Here is a 21,718-nt window from a genome sequence, read left to right as displayed (position 1 = left end):
AGAATGTTTTTGGAAGTCAAGGTGAGGCCTTCAAACCTCTAAACACAGATTCAGGCTGTTTTGGTGCTAATTTCATAGGAGTGGACTACTTTTAGATGCTTTAACGTCGCCTCTAATTCACCTTATATGACTAAAACTCAGGTACAAATGTTTCGACACACATTAACTGACACCAAACACATCCAAACTTTCTAAATTTCTAGGACAGCTTTGCGCGTAATCCCTTTGAAGATGTATGCACTATTCTCAAAAGGGAGGTCAGTGCCAAGAAAACAACCACATTAAATAATCTCTACCCGAATTATACCAGAAAAATGGTGATCGCTGCACAAAACTGGTTGTTTATGGACTTCTGGCAACTTGTGTAGTTTCTGTTTTTACAGTGTTTCCACCCCGTAATCAGTTTTCTGTTCGTTCTGGTTCAGGGTGAGTTGTGATACCTCACTGTTTGTATCTTCAGACAAGTTTGAGTAATGAAGAAAAAAATATGATTCCAAGCTGAAAAATGAAATTTAACCACTTTCATCCTCATGTCTAATCCTCTAAAATACAACCTCGTCTCACTGTCGACTTTATTTGTCCAGAACTTTGTGGTGACCCTGAATAAACTGTTCCATGTTAATCTTCCTTAATTTGGGGTTTTTTACTGTTTCCTATTCCTGTTTTGACCCTTTTGGTTTCGCACATATTTGGGCAGTGATGCGTCCCACTGCAATCCCACGCATGGCAGCCCAAACCTCTCGCTCGCTCCCTCATGCACCGAACGCCCACTCGCGCCCACTCCCGTGCCAAAGCTCGTGCGGCAGCGTTGAGACGCCCCCGACATTCCTGAGGCCATTGTCACTTCCCCTGGACTTAAAAACAACAACAACAAAAAAACAGAATTATACAGACACATTAACTACATCTTTAAATCTTTAGACTTTTTGGTTGACCTAGTTGGGATTTGGTTTGTCTGACATTTGAGACTAAACTCTTTTCACTGATGCACTACAAAAAGGAATTTTAAATATGAGTCATTACAATTGTTTATATTCTAAACAAGCATCTTAGTTTGTAAAGATGGTGTCATACTTCAGATAAATTCAACCACTAGCTACTTTATTTTTATAAGAATTTCTGCCGAAACATGTCATGGGAATTAAGCTGAATTAAGGTTCAGGTGGCCACAGGGTGGATTTGTTTATATGGGCCGTGTTGCAAATGAGTGAATCAGCGCAGTTGAAGCTATGCTGCAAGACTTGAGGTTGAGAAAGTTTTTGCGTTGGAGCAAGAATTTAACCTCAGATCCACCTTTTACTAGTTTCACAACAGTGATAATGCTAGCGTCAAAACTGAGGTGACACGTAAAACCCTGAGAAAGTTTTATTGTTAGAGTCAGAATTTAATCTTACATTCACAATTTACTAGTTTCTCATGTTTTGCCTCAGTTTGACGCTAACGCTAGCGTCAAACTGAGGTGACACCTTAACCCTGACTACAAATGCTAAGCTGTGTTGTTCATTGCTAACAACAGCCTGAGGGTTAGCAAGGCTATTCTGTTAGCATGTTTGATTTTTACCACTAGTGGAAGCCGTAAACTTACATTCCTACTCCAACACAGAAACCACCAGTCTCTTGTGACAGGTCTATAATCCATCCACTGTCTTCCGCTTATCAGAGATCAGGTCTCATGGGGCAATGGGTCAAAGGGAGGATATCCAGATGTCCTTCTCTCCCATCGACGAGGGCTGGAGCACAGTCTGTGGTCTATTGGTCTGTAACACTAATTGATAATATATAACAGAATATAAACGAATCAGCCTTACCGTTCTCAACTGTATAGCGCAACAATGACGAGAGACATCGACGTAACTGAACCAAAATATTCAGTTAAACTCCTATTGAAATGCAATATAGTAGTAAATGCCTATTGACCGTTGTTTACAACCTTATATTATTGATATAAACTTAAATGATTTTAACGTCTAGCATTTAGCACCTCTAAGGCTAACTTCCCAGTTCACTTTTCGTCTCTCACTTGGAGTCTTTTCTCTCCTTTTCAACATGATCCAGATCACATGATCTTTCATTGTGTCACTAATTTTGTTTAACAAGTACACTTTATAAAAGTCATTTATCTTGTAGCTGTCAAACCTGTAATTTATACTTGTTGCAATGATTAACTGTTTTTTTTTTTTTTTTTTTAGATAATATTTTCTAAATTTGCTTCTCATCGATTGTTTATTTACCTATTCTAAAGCACTTTAGATTTGTTTTCGTCTTGAAATGTTATTTCTACACTCTTTAACAGTCTGTTTTATCAGAACACCTGATAAGAAGCTGCACTTTGCCCAACCCTGGTGTGGCAGCAGTTCCCTGTAACTGTTGCTCAATAAGGAGGAAACTCCGCCGCCCTGCTGGAGTTCTTATCTATTCAGTACAAGGCGGGACTCGGGTGAAACCGGTTTGTGTTACCTGGGCGGGGGTTCCCAGAAATCCTCCCTTATGACGAAATAGACACCAACATGCCCATATTTGGGCACGCCCGTGCGTAATTCGGAAAGGCACTGTACGTGCTGTACGTAAAAACACGGAAACCAGAACTCTGGTTGTATAAGTGCACACTGGGAGAGATAGACAAATAACTGTTAGCAGTTATAGTGCAATAGAAAAAAAAAATCCCTCTCATTTTCCCATTGATTAAGCAATATGTAAAAAATTATAATAAAACAAAGACCACTCAAGTCGTTTTCTTTCATTTCAAAAGACAATTTACTTAAATACAAGTCACAAATAATATTTTAAAAAAAAGAAGAGACAATGTAAACATTGGACAAAAGTTTGCCTGGATCAACCGGGCAAACAAAAATAACTTACAAAGAATAAATGCAGCATTGCAAAAAAAAAAAAAAAAAAAAGTACAAAGTACAAAGTAGTACAATAGTCATTCCCATTTTCTACCATTAGTAAACCCGACTTAATGTGCGCCAGTGCCCGCTGTTTTGCTCAGCCTGGATGCTGAAGTGTTGAATGGTCCTATGAGCGGTGACCAGCATCCGAAAGTACCATTTCAAATCAGTCCCGGTCAGAGCGGTCTGCAGTCGGCTCCGTGCAGCTGGCCGCGCCGTCCAGAGCCGCACGTCGCAGAACGTGTCTCCAGTGTTTATTACTTCTCAGTCATTTAGCAGTCCGTATGTATGTGTGAGTTCGTGGCCCTAAAACGCCTCAAGTTTGCTGGTGAGCATCAGCTGACAGCCGCTGCTCACGTGCGTTAGGACCTTCTGTTTGAGCTGGGCCACCTGGTCCCGCAGCACCGACGCCGTGTTGGACAGCCCGGCGTTGTCGCTCTTCAGAACCTTGACCTTCTCCTCCAGCCGGGCGATGCGCTCCAGCTTGCGCCGCCTGCACTTGGTGGCGGCGAGTCGGTTCCGCAGCCGCTTGCGTTCCGCCTTGATGCGTTCCTGGGTCTCCAGGTCGATAGGGGACATCGGCGGCGAGCCGTCGCTGCTGAGCAGGTCCGGCACGGTCTGGGGCTCCTCTTTGAGGGCGACCAGCCGCTGCGGGTGCATGCCGGAGCCCAGGTGCGCGTGCTGGAAGAGGTGTCCCGCGGGCGCCGACGTATGTGTGTGGCTCTGTTGCTGCTGCTGCTGCTGCTGTTGCTGGTGAGGCGGCAGATAGCTGATGGTGGCGGTGGGGTAGCTGGAGGCGGAAGAGAGCGTGCTCGCGTTCGGACAGTACGCGTTCAGCGTCGTGTAGATGGGAGCCTCGGGCTGCAGCGCGGAGCCGAAGACGCTAGAGGCCGCCGCCGAACACGTCGTAACCCCGCCGGCTCCGATGGAGACGTTCGGAGGGGGCATCTGGTTCATCTTGTGGAGCTCGTCCAGCGCCTTCACGAAGCCCTCCGCGAATCCCTCCTGCTCGTCGGTGATGCCCCGGTTGTAGAAATACTGTCCCGGCGTGGGACTAGTGATCACCCCGTTGCTGTTTTGGATGATGAGCCGCTCCAGCTCCGGGGAGGCGAGCTTCAGGGACCCGACGTCCGGCTGGCCCCCTTGGTAAGGGTCCGCCTCGGCCCTCAGCTGAGACTTCAGGTTGCGATAGGGCTCTGTCAAGTTCAAATTCATATTCTGCTTTAGCACCTTGTAGTCGTGCATGGCTGCATCTGAGTGGCCGTAAGCCGACAGGAACGAGTCGTCATGGTAAAAAGGCTGTTCCATCTTTGTTGACATAAAGTCGTAAAGGATGAAAAACAAAAACAAAACAAAAAATAAAGGTGGAAGCTTACCGGCTGCTTCTAGAAAAAAATAAACCAATCTCTGTTATAATGAGCAATAATCAGCAGCTCGGGTTGTTTCTGTCAAATGTCCCCAAATCTGTCCGAAAATGAAAACAGGATAAAAAAGAGAAAGCGAATGTCCAACAAATCTCTCTTCAGCTCAGTGTCAGCAGGTAAAAGTGTTTTGGGTTTTTTTCTTCTGTCCTTTTTCTCAATTTCTGCTGTGTACACAATCCTGTCCAGTTCTCCTCACTCCTGTCTTGCTCCGGTGGTGAGGTGTGTTCGGTCCCGGTCAGAGTCGCTCTTTATATATATACACACACACAGACACATGCTTGACGGAGCGCTCTCATTGGCTGCTCCCTCCGTCGCCACGTCACTGCGTCGTCGGGTGACGCCAATGCCGGGAAGAGGCGCCTGTAAACAAGCCTGTAGGCAAGAGAGCGGCGCACCAAGGAGGGATGGCAACGGAGAAATAACCCGACGCAGTCCGTCCACACACCGCCTCCTGCGTCCGTACGATCTACATGAAATGCCCGTTAGATAACCGAGGTTGCGAAGTTATCAAATCAAAATTCCTCTCACTCGTTTTGCTCTTTCATTCATTTGTTTATTGTCAAACTACAGAGGAAATCACTGTTTCTATCCATATCCGATCGGGGCATTATAAAACATGCTCCTCCGTTGTTCTTTTTTTTTTCCTGTTAGATGTAAAATATGCTGTAAATATTGAGATGTTTGGCTGTTTATTGCGAGCACTCGTATAGAGGAAGTTGGTTGAGCCTTATATGTGTATGCTCTTATATGGGCATGGTGACGAGTTGTTCCTCCAGAAGGGCTACCAAAAAGCCACGCCCCTTCAGGCGTCCTTCCAGCAGCATTCCTTCTCCTGTGTAAACTCAATCCATGCTGGTGGGAAGCTAGGGACTTTTCCCCCCAGAAAGGGGAGCAAATTGGCTTCAAAGTCAGTAGATTTAGGAGACAGAATATGTTGTGTGTGTATATATATATATATATATATATATATATATATATATATATATATATATATATATATATATATATATATATATATATATATATATATATATATATGCTCAGAGGTCAGAGATCCTGAAGTTCTACTCGAGGCGTTAGAGCCAACAGAGTATCTCTGATCCGTTACAAGACACCTCATGACAGGTTTGTGAGGTACTGCTGACTTTGGGCAAGCCGCCCGCTTGGTATGCAACTTTGACGAGGGGACGGGAAAGACAGGAAATTTCACCTGACTCGAGCCAAACACCATCAGTTATCTAAAAACCCAAGATTCGTGTTCATCTAATTTCCCCCCTTTGATCCTTAACGCCGGTCTCACAACAAAGACCTGCTGTTCTGTGGTGGTAAAGGTTGAGAGCTCGTAGGAGCGCAGCGAAAGGAAACACGACTCCTCTCTTGTGCACCTGTCTGGGGTTTTTTCATTTTCTTCTCCTTTTAAGAAGGGCACCTTTGTCTTTTGTTTGTACTTTTTCCAACGCCCACGCAGGCACGATCAAGTGCCTCCACCGCAGTATCCCATATGCCAGGACAGGCCGAGTCCACGAGCATGACTGACACCAAGCCACGCGTGATTGGGAAGTTTTTGCGAATTACAATCAGAAAATCTGTGTTGTGCATTTGCATTTAGCCTCCTTTTATTCTGATAACCCAACATAAAACCCAGCAAGATCAATTTCTTTCTAAGTCAAACTGAGAGAACTTTACATAACAAACAGCGTCATGAAGAATAATGGACACAGAAGACGAGTCAGGGAGAAAGTTGAGTGGAGGGTTAAAAGTTCAGCTAGGTTAGGGTTAGCATTGTATGTCCTGTGGAGCACTGTTCAACGCCAAGAGGACCCTGGTAACTATGGAGGAGCTGCAGAAATCCACTGCTCAGGTGGAGGTATGTGCTCAGAGGTCATGTGCCTCATAAATCTGGGCTTTATGGGGGTGTGGCAATAAGGAAGTCATTATTAAAGGAAAGTCTTAAAAAGTCCCGAATGCAGACTGAGACACCAAGATGTATGTAACTAAAATAAGGTCGTCTGGTCACAAAGAAATCAACATTAGAGATGGGAAGACTGATCCAAAATATCAATACCAAGTTGGTAATCAGTATTGGAAAGATATTGTTGTGGTAAGTTTGATACTTTAGACTCTGATTCCATTTTGAAATCTTACTACGTCAAACAAAGATTTTGTTTTAATATAATACAATACAATATTTTGTGCATACCTGTAAACTTTGTCCAAATTCTGTGCTAAGTTTCAACAAAATAATTCAAAGGGAAGACCCACATAAAAACCTGGAGGACAGATGTTTGATGATTTATTAAACTTGAGCACAAGTATTGGTATCAGTATTGGTATCTGTGATATTGGCCCTGTCTTTACTAGGTTATCGGATACCAAAATATATTATATTGCACACCCATAATGAAAATGTCATTTTGTGGCAGAAAAGTAAGATGTCTTATCACTGTTGCCATGGTGAAACACGGAGGTGACTAAATCATGATGTGGGAAGGCTTCAGTATTTTTAAAGGAGATGTGTGGAAGGTGATGCTCTGGCCAGATGAAAGAAAAACAGAACTTTTCACCCTTTATGGAAAACATTTGATAACTGAACATGGCACATCACACATATTCATGTGTTATAATGGCCTAATCAAAGCCCACAATTAAATTCATTTGAGAATTTGTGGCCAGACTTGAACATTCAAATTCAAATTGGACAGGGTTCCCAACCTTTGGATAATATTAAATTCAAGGACTTTTCAAGGACTTCCCAGGACAAATTTCCTCAAATTCAAAGACCATCCCTGGCCACGTTCACTTAATGCTACCAGTGAATATGTTATGAATATGTTATTGTTAATAAACAATTTTAGTACAATATAAATTTGATTAACCCTCTTGTGGGTCATTTGGACCCCATCACTCTGTGCGAAGTCCAAAAGGATCACAGTGACCCTCCGTGCGCTTTTACGAGGTTACGATGTTTGCGTTGTTTCGGGAACTGACGGTTTGATGGTACATCCTCTCCCTGTATCCTTTTCCAGCTTCCCCCACATTTGCCGCGCTCCTCCTGAATGGCGTAGAATTTGTTGGGTCAGAATCAATGAAAGAAAATGGACAGGGTGGTTTTTTTTGTTTGTTTTTTGTTATGTTTTTTTTTTTTTCAAAAACCTTCCAGGGAATTTAACTCAATTTTTCAAATTCCCAGACATTCAAGTACCAGTGGTAATCCTGATTGGAGTAACATAGTAAGCAGTTAATAGTTAATGATTTGAGTTTAATCAGAAACGACTACGCCACCAGATGTTATCAGAAGGGGAATTGTACCTTAAGTCAGTCGCTTGCTGGACATTTCCAAAATCCCGTATCTCCTAACTCCCTTATCTCAGGGAATTCTCCGCCACTCAGACGGACTATTATGATTCCATGCTTTTTTTCCCCCTTTTTTTGTCAGTTTCCATGGGAGTACAGATAAACAGAGAAAAACAACAGTTCCTGGCAGCGTTGAGCCTCCTCTCTGCCGCCTCCCCTATAAAAACTCCATTCTGTTTGCAGCTGCCGTGGCTCTGATGCTCTGCGCGGCTCTGTGCGGCGCGGCTCCGGTCCGGGGGTTCGCTCTGAGCTGCGGTTGGAGGTTTGCCACAGTCCCAGTGACATTTTGGCTCTGAACAACAGCTCACGGTCCCGGCTGGGGGAGTGTTTACGGGAACACTCGTGAGGTGGCACCGTGCCCACCCCGGCCCAATGCTAGTGAAAACAAAGATAGGGAAGAGAGGGCAGCTTGATTAATATGCGATATTGTGTTTTCCCCTGGAATTATCTCCACTAATCAGCCTTTTCTAAAATGATTAATACAATGGAGTAGATTTGTGATGTACGAGTTCAGCACATCACTTATCAAGTTATACTATGTGCATAAAAAATTATTTAGAACTGTCCGCCGCCTTAGTCACATCTTGGTTAGTCATGTCTCTGTTTAGTCTGTTTAGATTTAGTTGTTCTCTCCTCTCCAGTTCAGAAATTCCTTTGTCTGACTTCTGCTTTTTCTTTTTTTTTTCTTCTTTTTTACAGGAGGTATAAAACCTGCTGTAGGACATAGTCCTGCCTTTTAAATGTTTTTTTTTTTTCCTGGGTAGTCTTTCGAGGGTTTCAGGATGGAAGGAGCTGCTTGGCAAAACGAGTTTTAACAGTCAGGATCAGATGGATCGGTGCCAAAACCTGAGTGTTACCTGCTTTGGTTCCCTGGGTGAGATTGTGAAAGGCACAGCCTCAGGGTGGAAGGAAGCTGTTTACCGTAAGATTAGGAAACGTCCATGTGTGAGTGTGTGTATGCGTGTGTGTGTGTGAACAAGCGCATATGTAACCGAGGGTGGAGTATATTCATGGATATTTTTTTTAACCACAGATTGAACATCTGCATGAAGGGAGAAGATAAGAAAGATAAACAACTGTGGAAAATGCTATCTATTTTCTCCTACATGTGTTTTTCTTTAACTAATACATGTATCGTCCCTGAACCTTTTTACATCTTACTTTAGATATTTGTGTGTTTTATCAGGATTTTAGGGGAATCAGTTGCATAACTGTGAAGTGGAGAAAAATGATATACGCACCTGGTTTTCAAATACTTTTAAAAACAAGAAAATTGACAAATGAGGTGCGAAAATGCATTCATCTCTTCTACAACAATACCTCTAAATCAGGGTGTCCACACCTTTTTGCCACGAAGGCCAAAATTATGAAATTGAAAGCACTCAGAGGGCCACAATAATTGATTTTTTATTTTTTAAAGTAACATTTTTAAATAAATGTATTGTCTGTTTTTTTTGTTTTTTTTTATCAGAAAACAAATGGATTAAAAAATGTATCGTATGGATCAAATTTTCATCCATAAATGACTGTAGATCCAAACTTTTATTGTTGCAGTTTTTTTGCAGTTGGTTGTTTAGAGCAGCCTAGTAGTGATGAAGCATCTGATGTTGACCTGTTGGTATGAAAATCTGCTCAGGGCCCCAAAAAGCTTACAGCTGATATATGGTTATTATTTTTATAACTCTAAAAATAGACCTACAGAATGCCAGTCTTCTGGATGGAATCCCCTGTATTTCCTCTTTTGGATCCTCTGTTTTAACCACGAGGTTTTTACAGTGAGCTGCTGTGAGGCTCTCGCTCTTCTCCTCCTCTGAAGCATCTCATTGTTCCTCTCCACCTCTGCTCGGCTCTCTTTTTGCCAGAGCAGGGGGCTTACGGCCTACTTGTCGTCTGCCTTTCCACAACTAACTGCCCTTTTCTGCTTCCTGCGACGGCTCCATCTGTGACTCAGAGCAGCTTGGAAACTGTAGGGAGTGCGCGCGTGCGCGCCTGGTGTGTGTGTGTGTGTGTGTGTGTGTGTGTGCGTGTGTGTGTGTGTGTGTGTGTGTGTGTGTGTGTGTGTGTGTGTGTGTGTGTGTGTGGCGAACCAGAGGTCAAAGCCTGAAGCCTCAGAGTCTTTCCCCCTGACCTTCACAACTCCATCTTCCGCCCACTCAGCAGAACCGGGTCGGGGTAGGGGGGGGTTAGCACAGCGGGAGCTGGTGGGCGCGCGGGAGAGACTCGATCAGATGCGGTTTGTTTGCGACGTGCCCTCCTGACAAAGCGGCTGACTCCTTGGTTTGGACATAATGGGGCCTCTCATCCGTGGCGTTGCTGTTCTCCTTTGTGACTGTGGTCACTTCGTTGCAAGGTCTATTAATAGACGATACATCATCCTGAAATCATCACCATCATCTCCCTCGTCAACAGCACATGATGGTATGTTGATGTTTTCCTCCTCTCCGCCCTATCGAGCCCACAATGCCGGAGTTAATCTGCATTTTAGCGTCTCACTAGTGGAGCTAGTTTTAAGCGCATTAAAAAGACGTAATGGTGTCCTGGAAAAGTGCTCTTATCACCCATGAACTAAAAGCTCACTTCTCTTTCATGGTGGTGGCACTGTCATGCTGTGGGGAGGCTTTAAATTAAGAGTCAAGGAAGCCGGTCAAAAGACTTGAAACCTCATGACTGTTTGGATCAAAGCATATTTCAGTTAGCAGTGAGTATTTAGCGTGTCGTTTATCATTTGTCGTGAAAAACCTTATCGTGATAAGAACTTTATCGTCTCGATAAATTTTTATCTATATCAATTTTTTTAAAAGTAACTTACAGTATTATCAGAAGTGTTATTTTTACAATTTTGTCCACTGTTTCACAAGAGCATCAAAAAGTATCAGTAAATTAAAAAAAAAAAAAGATTAAATGCAGTTACTGTGTGAAGTTTAGCGTTATAAATCACATTTCTTTCAGTAAGTGGAGTTCTGAAGAGGCCTGTTTGTTAAATAGGAATGTTTTTCCAGGAACAATATTTGTGTTTGTGGCGCCATGAATGCCGTGCCATGCAGTCATAATGTAGCTATTCAATACCTAAAAAAGAAGCAATAAATTGTTTTTTTTTCTTCACAATTTTTATTGCTATCACAATAATACTGTAATATATCCATAACATTCCACATTTACAGTATATCACCCCCCACTCCTAATTTTAGTGTTACAATGCTCCAAAGGTCAGTCCTAACGTTGACAAAAGACTGAAAAGAAGGAAAGAGGGAAGTTTGGAAATATAATTACTTATTCATTTTTCAAATTACTTGTTCCAATATCATTTGGAATATATGGGATCTCATTTATAAAGTCACATAGTAAAAAATGTACAGCAATATTTTGTTTATTTAGTCTAACAGAGAAAAAAAATGCAGAAGTTCATTTTTCAGTCATATTTTCACCATGTTAATCATTCATTCATAAATGTCAGAGTTCAGAACTAAATATTTACTTCATAAATATTTGATAACTAAATATTTAGATTATAAGCTCAATATTTAGTTTATAAATATTCAGGTAGGAATTAAGTATGCAGTTAGGAAGCTATTCAGTCTGCAAACTAGATACTTACTGTCAGTCTGAACTAAATAATTGGCTTTAAATCTAAACACTTAGTTTACAAACTAATTAAGCGCTAAATTCAACATTTATTTTACAAACTAAATACTTAGTTTCAGACTAGATATTTAATTTCCAAACTGAATATGTAGCTTGCTGACTAAATATTTAAGTTGCTATTTAAACATTTAGTTTGTAGCTAAATAGTTATCTAATATGCAAATTAGCTTGCTGATAAGGGGAAGTGGAATATCAAAATAAAAGCTGGTTTTTGAGGACCTGTATATATTTGACGTCTAGCTACAAATGTTTGCCATTTGGTCACAAAATGTAGAGTTGAGACAAAACTTCAGCTTTTGATGTTCATTTTTAGCGACATGCCGGGATTTAACTGCTCCTAATCTTTCATCTGACTGCACTGATTTTATGTTTGGGAAAGCCTGGCCTTGGAAAACCTGTCCAACAGACAGAGAGGGATTCTTAATGTAAAAACTCTGCACTCAGATGAAATCTCAACTTTTTTCCACTCCAGTTATTTTCTTGTTAATTCTCTTTTGGTAACCGCTCTTCAGAATGAGCAAGCACCTTCCAGGAAATGCTATCTTCGTTCATCTTCTGCGTCAGCTTATTTTTGGTGTTTGAGCATAGAGGACGCTGCTAATATTTGGGCCATGGTTGGAGGAGCTTTCCTAAAAAAACGACTGTGAACAGAACATACCAAGATGCACGTGTATCATCTTTGGAAGCGCTCCAATGTTTGCATGGCGCTTTAGCACAAGCGTCATAGTTGTGTTTAACAGTAGTAGGTAGAAGGAAGGAGAGTTTATTTCCTCAGTTTGACATTACAGTGCCTTGATGTGTTCTTACCCTTTGATGTCTCCGATGCGTTGCCTTGTTGCAACCACAAACCTCAATGTTGTTTTTTTGGGGAACTTTGTGAAATAGACGCATAGCAGTGCATGATTGTGAAGTAAAAAGGAGAAACATGAATATTTTTCCACATTTTTTTATTATTATTTTTGTATAATATGAAATGCATTTGTATCATAGCCCACCATGTACTCCAAGCCATCACTCTACTACCACCGTGTCTCGCCATGTCTATGTATTTTTGGTAGACGGAAAGCCTTTGTGTTCTTTTGGGTCATCAGTGTTGTTTTGCCCTGTCACTTTCCCCGTCAATGCCATGTTTGCCCAGTCTCTCTTTCCAATTGTTGAATCATGAACACTGATTTAAACTAGGGCAAGTGAAGCCAGAAGAGCTTCAGAAGTTGTTCTGGCTTCCTTTACGGCCTCCTTGTTGAGTCACCCATGTGCTCCTGGAGCCATTTTGTTGCCTCCTGAGAAGGCTCTCAGCTGTTATGCGTTTCCTCCAATTGTGGATAATGGCTGTCACTGTGGTTTGTTGGAGTCACAGTCTTTGAAATGACTTTATTATCTTTTCCAGTCTGATATATGTCGGTGACTGTCGTTTTTCCTCATTTTGAGGTATTTTAGCCTTTGTCACGGTGTCAATCCGATTCTATTTAAGTGGTTTTATTTGAACAGGACAGTGCATATAAATGAATGTACAACGTTGTTGTAAAAAGATTGGATTTAGTCAAATGTTAATTTCCATCTGTAGCGCCATTAAACAAGCACAAGTTAGAAAATGACATTAGTACTATTTCAAGAATAAAAATAAGATATACAGCAGAAATAAATAAAACCTACATCTGTCATGAAAACAGTAACTGGAACACGAGGTTTCTAAAACAGGTAGCTAAGGTTCAATGATGATTACTTACCAACCACGCTTTGAGTTGCCCTTTGAAACCCTCCCGCAGTCTGAAGAGTTGGGCTCTTTTGGCCCCACACACTTTTTATTTCATTTATGGTCCAAGGGGAGGGGATTGCACTGCTCCCGTGTGAGCTTTTCTGAGTTTTTTGTGTATGTGGTTTCAGGAACTGACGGTCTGATGGTACACCCCTCCACTTGTCGGCTGTCCGATCATAACATCTGCAGTCACTCTAACACTGCAGGAGGTTAAGGAGAGATAGATGGAGCTCTAACGGTAGAACATACTTTAATTGATAAAACATTCAGCGAAAAGGAAGATTTTCTAAAGAACCTGGAGTCAGGACTGTGAGGTTCTGTTTAAGTGGTTTCTTAATTCTACAGTTTTGGTAAGTAATCAGGCCTGGGTGTGGACCGTGTAATTGAGCCAAAAATTGAGATACAACAAGGACAGCAATTCTATTTTCACACAGGACTAGCTGTGGGCATGGACAGCTATTATTCCTTCACAATTGAAGTCATTATTTGAAAGAAAACCATCTTCGTCTGGCCCTTTGTTCTTTTAAGGTCTGGAACATTTGAGTGCGGTAACAAAGCAAAAACTGTACCAAGGCAGAGGCACTATAAATGTGACTGGACGCCTGTAAGAATTACTCCACAGGCAAAGGAGGATGAAAAAAGATGAAGCCGATGGCACACGTGGAGATAGTTGTAGGGAAAATTACTGCGCCCACGCCCGGGCCTGAGGCACCGCAACTCCGAAAGAGCTCCAAACCTGTCCTGTTCGCCACATCTCGCTGAAACGTTTGAACTCTTCCGTCTGCCAGATGTCTCAACAGAGACTCGGATGAATCCTGGCAATCAAACCTGCGCTATTAGCAAGGCGACATCTCAGGCAAGCAGCGAGGTTTCTCCACAAACTCATAGCTAAACGTCGACTGAAAATGATATGCAGAATGTCACAGCCTCCCAACCTGAGGGACGTTAAAACCTTACGGACCTCGACCAGCTCCTGCACCTTACTATTGGTTCGGTGAGCCTGAAGCAGCCTGCAGGACTTCTGAGTCATGTTCCTGACTTTGGGGCAATCTGGACGGTTTCTAGTCAATCAAAAGTAGGGTTCAATGATTCGAGGCTCAGAGGTCAACACCATTTTGATACTTTTCCATTGTTCTGCCCCCCCTATTTTGCTTCTTCTTTAGTTTATAGCAGATAGTTTTCAACTGCGGCAATGACAGTAGAATGAGTTCTTAATGATGTTAAAAGACAGAGCGCCTGTAGCGCAGGAAGACATTTACTGTAAGAGAAACGTGGGGCTGAGGGTGCATCTATGTGTCTCTGGAGATTTAGGACCGCTGACATTTTCTCTTTAGAGTCTTGAAGTGGCTCTGCTCAAAATCCTGCTCTCCCAACAAAGTCTCCGGCGCATTTTGAACTCGTTGCGCTCGCCTTCTTGCCAAACTGCATCAGATCGTTTCTTCGAGTGGGTCTCCTCAGCTGCGGTTTGGCTCAGTCAGACAGCCGCAGCCGCCCGGCTCAGAAGTGCGTGTTTGCCTTTGCCTCTTCATCTGCCACATGGTCCAAACATTTTTGGCTTTTTCTCAAAACAAAACAAAAAGTAAAAATAAAAAAAAAAGCATCCCCGGAGCACAGCCAGGGCGGCCTCCAAAGAGCTTGTAATCTGTTTCGATTTTGTTGTATATAAATCATCAACCCAAGCAGGAATCCTCTTTTACTGGTTTTATTTAAGTGCCAGCATACTGGAAAACAGCTGCTGTCATTTTTATCATAAAGTCTGTGTGGGAATAATCATGTTTGCTTTCCACATTCGCCTGTCAGCGTTTGTTTCTAGTCTGTGTTGAGTCTCATCCTGGGTGTCTGCTCCGCTTCCTGGTGTCCCTCTATTGTCTGAAACCAAATAAAAACAAAGGAAATGTTTAGGATCCAGACACCAAGTTGTCATGGCGGCGCTGAAGTCAGACCAGGGAATCCCTTCTGTATGGATAAAGGTGGGGGCAAGGAGCATTGTTAGACACAAAGCCAAAGTCAGATGCAAGACTGTGTATAAATGAGTCCAGAATGAAGCTTCTATTTATTTAAAGAACGGCCGGCCTGAGTTTAACGGTTTTTTCACAACTGATGGTAGACTGGTTTTGATTAGGGACCAAAGCTGCAACATTTGTTACATCTTCAGCTGGTGTGGTTCACTGTTACACTGCACGGTCAAACAATCCAAACTATTTGAAAAGCCTGTTCCCTTCCTCGCCTGTGGTGGCGCTGCACCAAAGACCACTCAAGGGAAAGACACAAAAACCTCAGAAGAAGACACGAGCACATCTTTCTTCTTGGCTTCTTTACAAAATGTAAATAAAAATGGAGTAGCATCAGACTTTAGCGGTTGGAAGATTTCACTTTTGTCTTTATAAAAGAGAACAAGCCGTTTCTTCAGCTAAAACTAATCTCACGCTTTTGTTTTACCTGCATTTTCCCAGAATGCACTGCGCTATGTTTTGATTACTGCTTTTGGAGTGGTCTCTGGTGATCTTAGCATTCACATACACATTCAATCTGTGCCAGAGTTCACTTCAACCAAACTGAGATTTTAGGCCGACCAGAGTTCACCTTTCTGGTCCGCATCAGAGTTTGATTACGTGTTCACACCTCCCCAAACGAACTGGGCTTTCTAGACAAACTGGAGTTCGACTGAAGCGGATTAAGCAATATCAGTCGCAAAAAATATATGTTTCTTTCTTTACTCTTTGTCATAAGTGTTTTCATTGCTCTGTGGCCTTTGACATCCTGGGCTACATTGTTTGTGTTGTGCTGTGAGACTCTGTCCAACTGGCTAGATATTATATTAGCTTGAAAAGTGCATATTAGTAACAAATAAAATCTGTCAGCCAACAGATAGTGCCATCCAAACAGTATGAATACTGCATATTTGTGATATATAGCGCAGCCATTGGTCGTATTATGCTGAAGACATGAGGAGGCTAATTTTGCAACAGGTTTACTTCCAGGATTACACCTGTTGAAACTGAACAGTTTTGAACTGTGGACCTCCACTGTCCACTGGATGATTACCGACTGGTAGACTCTAGTCCTCTTGAGTTTCCTATTGAGAACTTTTTTATGAAATTTTTATGAAAGTTTCTTCTTTATATACCTTGACTCAAGCCCATTTCGGCTCCCGGCTCTAGACCCGTCTTCACAAACCTCTCGACTAAACAAACTTCCCTCCAGCCGGCCTGATCTCACCTCAAACCACCTCTGGAACCCGATCCACGTTCCCCCGGCTCCACATCAGAACCTGACCTACTTCTTAAATTGCGTCATGGTGCCTCAAACCACAGTTAGTGGTCTCCCTTTGTTGAGATCAGTTTCTGTTTCACTATTCAACCTCAAACCCCAAATAACTTCTCCTCCTTCGAACGTTCAGGTATCCACTCGCTGGAAACTAAACAGAACTTCATCAATAAAATATTTCTGTGAATATTGTAAATAAACTTGTTGCTTTTACCACCCGGCCCACATTCTTCATGTGGGTCAGGAAACTACCTCCCATCATGACCAATCCATCCCCAAAGCGTGATGCTACAACCACCATGTCTTCTGGAAATACAAGCATTTACTTTACAAGCCTGGCCTCATCAAAGCACTCCAAGTGCATAAAAATGCTACACTGAAAAACGTTTATGAAAAATAAACAACTTTAAAAAAATTTAGGTCCTCTTTACTACAGCATATTTTTGTAAAACAATATTCCCATTTAGAGTTGAAGCGGACATTAGCTAATGAGAGTGTAACGACTAGCATCAGAAGCTATTTACTGAATGTGTCTCATTTCCCATCTCCAGCCTGCACAGTGTGATGTCATCAGATTTCATCTGACAGCTGCTTTAGTTTTGACAAACAGATTGATTCTGTTGTCAGATTAAGTTTATTCCAGCTTCGTCTCCTGGCTAAAGTGTTTTATCAGTCGCTGTAACATCAGTTTAAGATCTGATTGTGGCAGTGCCAGATCTCTTTTGCTTTCCTTCAGCTAGTTGGAAATCCTGCAGCTGTTGTTTTGACAGACACGTCCGCATCATCTCTGTGCTTTTATGTCTCCGCAGGCTTCCAGTTTATTTAGAATTCAATTTAATATTCGAATGCTGGTTTTTTAATGCCATAAACGGTCTTGCTCCATGTTATTTCTCAAAAATTGTGACATTTTGTATGAGACTGAAGTCTTCAGATCAACACCTCATAGAAGTATGAATTCTTTGCCAGTGAAATTGACTTTTAATACTTGATGCTATAAGCACTGTGACGCTCTAACACTTGTACTCTCGTTTTATGTGATGGTTACATTGGGAACATGTTCTCCCAAGTTTTTTAAAATACATATTTCTACTTTTATGTGCAGTTTTGTTTTTTGTGGTGTTTTTATTTTTTTTGTTTCATTTTTGCACTTTGGTTTTGTTTTGGATCCTATTGGCTACTAATCATTTCCGAGTTTGGACACGCACGATGTTACATTTTTTTTTAATGTTCCACACTTAGACATAGAGACTATCAATGTGACTGGAAATTTTTGTTATCACATTTTATCTACGGTTAAACTCTAACCGTCAATCGTTACAGTTTGAGTTTGTGGCGCTTCTACTATTTAAACATTGACATACAGTCATAGCCGTACATCACATTCAAATTATTATTAGAGATGTGCCGATCAGGTTTTTTCCTGCCGATACTGATACCAATCACCCATGAGGGCCGATCACCGATACCGATCACATAATTATTATTTTTTTATTTTTTCATCATAAACACTACCGGTTACTTTATGTGGAAAAGGAACCATGAATTCACCTTAATTTAGACAAAAACTTGTTTTTAATAACTTTTTCCAAGAAGAAAACTAAACAAAACAGCATTGTGCAAATTGTACTGCTATCAATAATACTATCTTTAACAGACTGATAACATATGAAGGCTCTGAAGAGGCTAAATAATAAAAAGAGCCTAAATAAAATCTCTCAACATTGCCAAAAAAATTCAAGTATAAAACTTAGCATTCAAAGGCAAATGCAGGTTCCATTACAATAAACAATCCTGAGTTACTGAATGAAAACTTCCTGATAGCATGGCGGCTAGCTGATTACTGCTAGCTCTGAGTGGCTGTTTCTGACTGAGCGGAGTAATTATGCAGAACAGGGAGGAGATCAATTATTTTTTTAGAGATTATCTGTCTCATGTTAGGACAGCGAAAGTTTTAATACGTATGTAAAATGTATTTTTTTTAAGTTAGATGCTGCAGCTTTAAACAGAGGTTCAGTGTGAGAGTCAGTACCAGGTGGAGCAGAAGCGGCGCTCCGTCTGTGAAATATTACTACCTGTAGCGCGTAGCAGCGGTTCAACAGCGAGAACAGAACCATCGTCTTACATCGCAGCTCAAAGACTTAAATAATTTTGCGGTTATTTGTTTAGCTTTCTGACCGTCATGCTAATCCGGGTGAGAGTTTGTAGCTGTGCGCTGCTTTACCTGCTATCCGATCCTCCGTATGTCTTTTTTACTGCAGTGAGCCTCGATGTAGCCAAACTCCGTCAAGTATGGCATTGTTTTTATGTCGTATTAGGTTTGTTGTGTTGATGCATTTTGACGTGCTTCAATTTTCCGCCGCAACACGCAAACATCCCCATTCACTCAGTGCGTTATAGTTCAACATTGCTTAGGATTTGTTGCTCCGCGTTTGCACAGAGTGAAGGAAAGAGGAGACCAGCTGCACAGGCAGGCTGCGAAATGAGATGCAGGTGATCGGTATCGGCAACAAGAGCCAATGATCGCCGATCACCGATCATGCACTTTTTCACAAAAATCGGCCCGATTATGATCGGTGACCGATCGATCGGTTACCGACTTCTAATTATTATAGTTATTGTTTTTGCAATAAGTATCACAAAATATCGTGATACTGAAATATTTAATATATTGTTTATATATGCTGGTATGGTAACGCCTGTGTGGTGTGGACATGATTATTGGAAGTGAAACCCAGGCACACTTGAAATCCTCATGCAACCTGAAACGTAGCCTAATCCATTAGAAAACATGTTAAATGTTTGAGTTTGTGTCTCACTTTGCTGAGATTTAAATATATATATTTATTTATATATTTAAAAAAATCCTCACAGATGGGTGACGTTTCAGAGAAAAGCTGCAGCACCAGCAGTTTCTGGGGGCAAACTCTCACATGCAGCTTTTACTGTCGACCTCAGAGACCGCAGATTCTCTGACTTTGTCTGCGTCGGCAACTCCTGCTAAGCCGCAGGGAGCCTCTGCGTGATCCCGTAACTGAGCCTCCATTCCTAACGCGCGGGACCCGGCACGTCCTAATCAAGCCTGGACAAGGCTGCCCTGCAGTGAATCAGCGCCTGTAAAAAAAAATTAAAAAAAAAATAAAAAGAAGTAGAAACAGACAGAAGCTTCACAAACTCCTCTACAAGCTCCCACGTACTTCACCCACGTACACGCTCTCGCTCAGTCAAGTCACGCGCTTACTCACGTATGTAAATGTGCTTCGGCTGGTGCAGCGCCTCGTGAACAGTCCGAACCGTTTGGGCTGCTATGCTAACTATCAGACTTGTTTTTGTGTCTCTTCCCTCTCTTCCCGGCTGACAATTACTGTTTTGGAGCTCCGTGTTCGGACACGGGCCCCACGCTGTGTGTGGAGGTGGATATTATTGGGAGCAGTCTGGAGGTTGCGATAGGTGGAGGCGAGCACGAGCAGCGCAATTAGCAGTTTGCGGTCTACTCTCTGCACACTAATTACCTCGCGTTTAATGCAGTTTACACTGTGCTGCTGCTGCTGCTTTTAGGAAGCCCTGCACCAAAAATAGACTCCGTCTGGGGTAAATTAGGAGTCATGTAGGGTCACAAATTATGGTGTAATTGTTTCCTTGACTGCAGTTGTTTACTTGTATCCCGAGCAGCAAGCTACCTGAGATTTCTGGAGTTGAGAAAGTGATAAGGAATTCACTCTTTGAATATTAGAAAAGACAAAAATAGGCTAGAAAAACAAGGATCAGCTAATCCCAGTGTTTAAGCCAGGCGAAAGCGCAATGGGATATTTATGGTGCTTTGCAACCTTGTTGCCTCACAACCGCAGATTTCACTGAATTTCATTAGGATTTAATGTGACCGACCGACAAAGGCAGTCAAGACTCATTACTTTAGAACAACCTTTCAATGTAAAAACAACTGAATGTATTTTGGGGGTATTTTGCTACCAGTTTTGCACTTTTATAAATAGCGTTTGTCAGTTTAGTCTCTGCAAGATAAGTAACCCTATATATTTCAATGTGCTATTAAAGTGTTTTGTAGATAAAATTTGTCCAAATTCTAAATAATACAAACTATAAATCACAAAAATACCTAATAGCATCAGTTTCACATTCAGACTTGAATAAAAAGTATCGGTATCAGTGATACAATCCGTGCATCGGATTGATATCAAAATATGCAATATTGGACATGTCTAGCAGGTTTTCTTAAGTTCAAAATTATGTGAACGTCGACTGTTTTAAACATTTTATTCAATTATGATGTTTGCTTCTCATAGGAAATGAGCAAGGCACCTCTCAAAACATAGTAAAACTATTTAAAAAGGAGTGTCAATGTTTTAAAAAAATAACCTGTTCTTACGTTTTAGCAAAATAAGGTATGTTAGAAATCTTTTCTAAACTTCTCAATAATTAGTAGAAAACATTTTTTTGGAACTAGAGCAATCAGACTATAATCATTTTTTATGTCTACTATTTTTCTTTAATGATTTCTTTAATGAATAAGTGTAATTACTTATGAATGAGTCGGAACTCAGATCACAACCCAAGAGAGGTTGTACAAGTTGTATTAACAAATATCAAAATGTCAGACGGTTGATCATTTCTTCTTGGGATCGGCTCTCTGGTCAGACAGGAAGGTGAGCGACTGGCAAAACAAACAGGAAACAGGAAGTTCCTGAATACCCAACAGAGATAGATTCCCAGGAAGTCGTTTTGTCTTTGGAGACTCTGACCTAAACAAACCTGAATCCCCTGAAAAATACCTGTTATGGATCATTATGTCCTTCTACTGGGGATTGTTTCAGCCACAGGAATGTAAGGTCAGCATCATTAGCCACCCTAGTGAAATCACTCAAAACATTAAATATTTCCATGGAAGCTAATGACCCTGATAAAAACTGTTTGTGCTTGTATTGCTTAGAAAAGAACAAAGAGTCCGCAAAGCCTGATCAGGTGATGTTCTGAAGTGTGACAAGAAAATGGAAAAATAACAAGGTCAGAATAATTTTCCCTCCTTTACTCTCTTTTCTTCCAAAACTCACCTGAAAATTTAATAAGCTTTCATGCCACACCTGAGTAAATTAACCAAGTAAAACATCCTAATCTTTAGCTCGTTCCATGATGCTCCCACCGCCATGTTTCATCATAGGGATAGTGTTTTCAGGATGGTTGTAGGATTGTTTTCATAGTGTTTTGCAGTAAGGCAGAAAAATGCTTAGCTTTGATCCGCTCCAATGCCTGCCTTCAACTAATCTGGAAACGGGACTACTTATGGCTTTCTCCGTGTCATAAGATGTATTTGTAGAGCAGTGTCATTTGATAATCACTCCTTTGTGTTGAGTTATAAATGGGGCTGTCAATCG

The 21,718-nt window shown here is 41.5% G+C and overlaps 1 protein-coding gene and 1 long non-coding RNA gene across 2 annotated transcripts; both read right to left on the bottom strand.

Annotated features, from left to right (window-relative positions):
• Nucleotides 1–2,722: 2,722 nt before the first annotated feature.
• Nucleotides 2,723–4,556, bottom strand: junbb (JunB proto-oncogene, AP-1 transcription factor subunit b). Its single transcript, XM_008415421.3, has one exon. It carries the CDS (start codon nucleotides 4,209–4,211, stop codon nucleotides 3,198–3,200), a length of 1,014 nt encoding a protein of 337 aa, XP_008413643.1. The 5' UTR covers nucleotides 4,212–4,556; the 3' UTR covers nucleotides 2,723–3,197.
• Nucleotides 4,557–11,237: 6,681 nt separating this feature from the next.
• LOC103468370 (uncharacterized) lies at nucleotides 11,238–20,020 on the bottom strand. Its single transcript, XR_534208.3, has 3 exons — nucleotides 19,577–20,020; nucleotides 19,204–19,445; nucleotides 11,238–14,936 (listed from the first exon to the last, which is right to left on the bottom strand). It is a non-coding gene; the product is annotated as an uncharacterized LOC103468370 (long non-coding RNA).
• Nucleotides 20,021–21,718: the final 1,698 nt, after the last annotated feature.

The sequence above is a fragment of the Poecilia reticulata genome, chromosome 8 (assembly GCF_904066995.2).
Source record: "Poecilia reticulata chromosome 8, P_reticulata-male-v2, whole genome shotgun sequence".
Classification (NCBI taxonomy): Eukaryota; Metazoa; Chordata; class Actinopteri; order Cyprinodontiformes; family Poeciliidae; genus Poecilia; species Poecilia reticulata.
The sequence above is the reverse complement of the archived record's forward strand: the minus strand, read 5'-3'. Positions and strand labels throughout refer to the sequence as shown.

Bases quoted from the DNA above. Each gene is read 5' to 3' on its own strand.
- junbb (XM_008415421.3), bottom strand. From the start codon at position 4,211: ATGTCAACAAAGATGGAACAGCCTTTTTACCATGACGACTCGTTCCTG.